Source organism: Glycine max, chromosome 5 (assembly GCF_000004515.6).
Source record: "Glycine max cultivar Williams 82 chromosome 5, Glycine_max_v4.0, whole genome shotgun sequence".
Taxonomy (NCBI): domain Eukaryota; kingdom Viridiplantae; phylum Streptophyta; class Magnoliopsida; order Fabales; family Fabaceae; genus Glycine; species Glycine max.
Window position 1 is genome coordinate 28462703 of NC_038241.2, and position 2971 is coordinate 28465673.

Below are 2971 nucleotides of genomic sequence, written 5' to 3' on the forward strand. Positions count from 1 at the left end.
TCTAGGCTCATGCGACTTTTATTCATCCAACTTCAATCCATCTAAGCAATTCCATGCATGAAAATCTCACTTTTTATTTATAGGTGTGGCCCTATCCCATTTAGGAAAATTGTCTTTTATGTTAGCTTCAAACGTCAGGGTTACCATTATTTACAAAAATTTGACTAAATTTCGGCAGCATTTCGCATTGGTCTCCAAGTACACGACATGACATCGGTCAAATGAATTTCCCGATAATCAAGTATGCACTCAGAGAACAATATGAAATTTATTAAACCGAAATTTAATCAAATCAATGAAAATAATAATAACCTTCATGAATGAATCTAACATAAAAATACCAGCCTCCCCAAACTGTCCAAACGGACAATTCAAGACTAAATACAATGACTAATGCAAACTATCCACAAGAGTCATTGCATTCAGTCTCAAACGGGAATCTAAGGTTCACTCAACATGAACAACAATTGTTTATATAGCAAATTACACTGATCACATACAAGAACATACAAAAGGTTAAATTCAATTACAGACAAATATAGACATCAGTAGTTGATTATGAAACTAATTTAAAATGCTGGGTTTGAAGGGTGCTTATGTTTTGTTATTGTAGTTGGGTATATGTGTGTGTGTGGGTGTGTCTGTGGTTCCTTCAGGTTTGACACTGCATAAACTCTTGTGTCAAGGTTCCTTTAGGTTTCTTCTTTTTTTTAGGACGAGGGTGAGAGCCCCGTCGAGTCTAATGAAATAAAAGTCCAAACTTGGAGTAGCCAACACTACAGGAACGAACCTGTGGTTGTTGTTGCTGCTCCACGGTTGCAAAAGTATTCTAGTTTTCATGACCAGAGTGGAGAGCAGCCTCTGATTTTGCCCATTCGAAGCTTGAAATCTCGCTTATCCAAAGAAGATATTGATGTTCAATCTCTGAACATGTTAATGAGTTCTAAAAGGTTTTCAAGCAATTCAAATAGAAATGCAGAAGTTGAAGTTGATGTTGTTGATACAGATGTTCAATCTCTAAATAGCTCAACAATTTCTCAAGGATTTTCAAGCAATTCCAATAGAAAAGCTGAAGTTATAATGTTGTCTTCAAACACTTATGTTGTAATGTTGTCTTCAAACGCAGAGGATTCGGTGAGGAAGAAGGGCTTCTACAAGTCTTGTGCTCCACCACCTCCACCACCGCCACCAAAAATGTTTCAGAAATTAGTGTTCATGAAGCCAAGGTTCGATGGTTCATCCAACGAAGCACCTTCCTTCAATAAGGAGTTGAAGAGAAGCTTCACAAGTGAGAGAACCACACCAGTGGGAAAGAAAAGTCATGAAGAAAATAAATCCAAGCAAGGCACATTGTTTAGAAATAACAAGTTCATGGGGCATGCAAGCGTGCCTCTTGTGTCACAGCCAGCTGAGAAAGAAAGCCTTCTTGTGGAATCTAACGATGATGACGACGACAATGACACAGAAACCGAGGACCAAGACGTTGAAGGAGGAAGAACCGTTGCTCAGAACAATGACAGGGGAAAGGGCCCACCTGTTATTGGTGGAGAAAGTTCAAAAATAGATGGTCATGAAGGACCAGATGTGGATAAGAAGGCTGATGAGTTCATTGCTAAGAGAATTGAGTCAATCAAGAGGAGTAGAAGGAGTGCAAGAAACTCTTCAAGGTAATAATATTGAAGATGGATACATATCATATCCTTCTATTTACTACATTAGTTAAATGGAATGTAATTAAATTGACGTGGATGTTTCTTTCCACAGCTTAAGGTTGTAATTGGATTGTTGTCCCCTTCCCCTCCCCATAAATATCTATGGTATAGACAGATTTACTGATTTTACCTGTGCTTTGCTATAACTTCAAAAAAAATTTGTGTATTTTCAACTTTCTGCTGTGTGTGTGTGTGTGTGTGTCGCAGTCTGGGTGTGTGTGTGTGTCTGTGGTTATGTATGTGTATGTGTGTGTGGCTGTGTGTGTGTGTGTCGCAGTCTGTGTGTGTGTGTGGTTGTGGTTATGTATGTGTATGTGTGTATCGCCGTGTGTGTGTGTGTGTGTGTCGCTGTGTGTGTGTGTGTGGTTATGTATGTGTATGTGTGTGTGGCTGTGTGTGTGTGTGTGTGGTTATGTATGTGTATGTGTGTGTGTGTGTATGGGTCTGTGGGTGTGTGTGTGTGTGTGTGTGTGTCTGTGGTTGTGTGTGTGTATGTGGGTGTGTGTGTGTGTGAACAGCACAACCTGCATTTCAAAGATACCTTTAGGGGAGGACTATTCACAGATACTCATTAGATGTTAGATAAGTTAGTCAAACAAATACAACAATTTATCTACCAAACAATGGTATTGGGCTTGCAAATTCATTATTTGTTATTTACTTTCCAAATTTTTAAATAAATACTACTTTCATGGCATTGCAATTTATGCTGTACAGGACTAACAACTGGTCATCCTATATCAAACAGTTCTAAAAGTATACCAGTAATGCATACAAACAATTTAACAGTAGTTTTCGAATAAAACATATAAATACCTGAGTTCGAGGCTTCAGCACAATTCACTTTCCAGCAATGACCGCAAGACCAGTTTTAATTAATTTCGAAACAACAATGACCTCTGCCTTCTGAACAATGACTATCACCACAGGATAATTTCAAAGTCAATAGAAGAACAATAAATCTTATCATAATAATAATAGGAAGAATTTTATAGCTTTATATCAACTTAAGTGAACTCAAAAACATCAATGACTGTTCACCAATCAGACCAGCTTTGGACCAGAATCCTATTTTCTAAGTACAAGGGATGGGCCTAATAAAATATGAAATGCAATTAGTAGCTAACAAGACAAGGTGATTTAATAGCAAGCTGAACCTAAGGACCTTAAGAGTATTTATTTTATTTAACTTTATTTGTGATTAGATATAAAAGTTTAGTCTTAAAATATGAATCATTTAGTACTCACTGCATAAAAAA

General features: G+C 37.3%; 1 protein-coding gene across 1 annotated transcript; it reads left to right on the forward strand.

Moving 5' to 3' along the window:
- Positions 1–930: 930 nt before the first annotated feature.
- Positions 931–1671, forward strand: LOC102667348 (uncharacterized). The gene has a single exon (XM_014776024.1). The coding sequence runs from the start codon at positions 931–933 to the stop codon at positions 1669–1671; it is 741 nt and encodes a 246-aa protein (XP_014631510.1).
- Positions 1672–2971: the final 1300 nt, after the last annotated feature.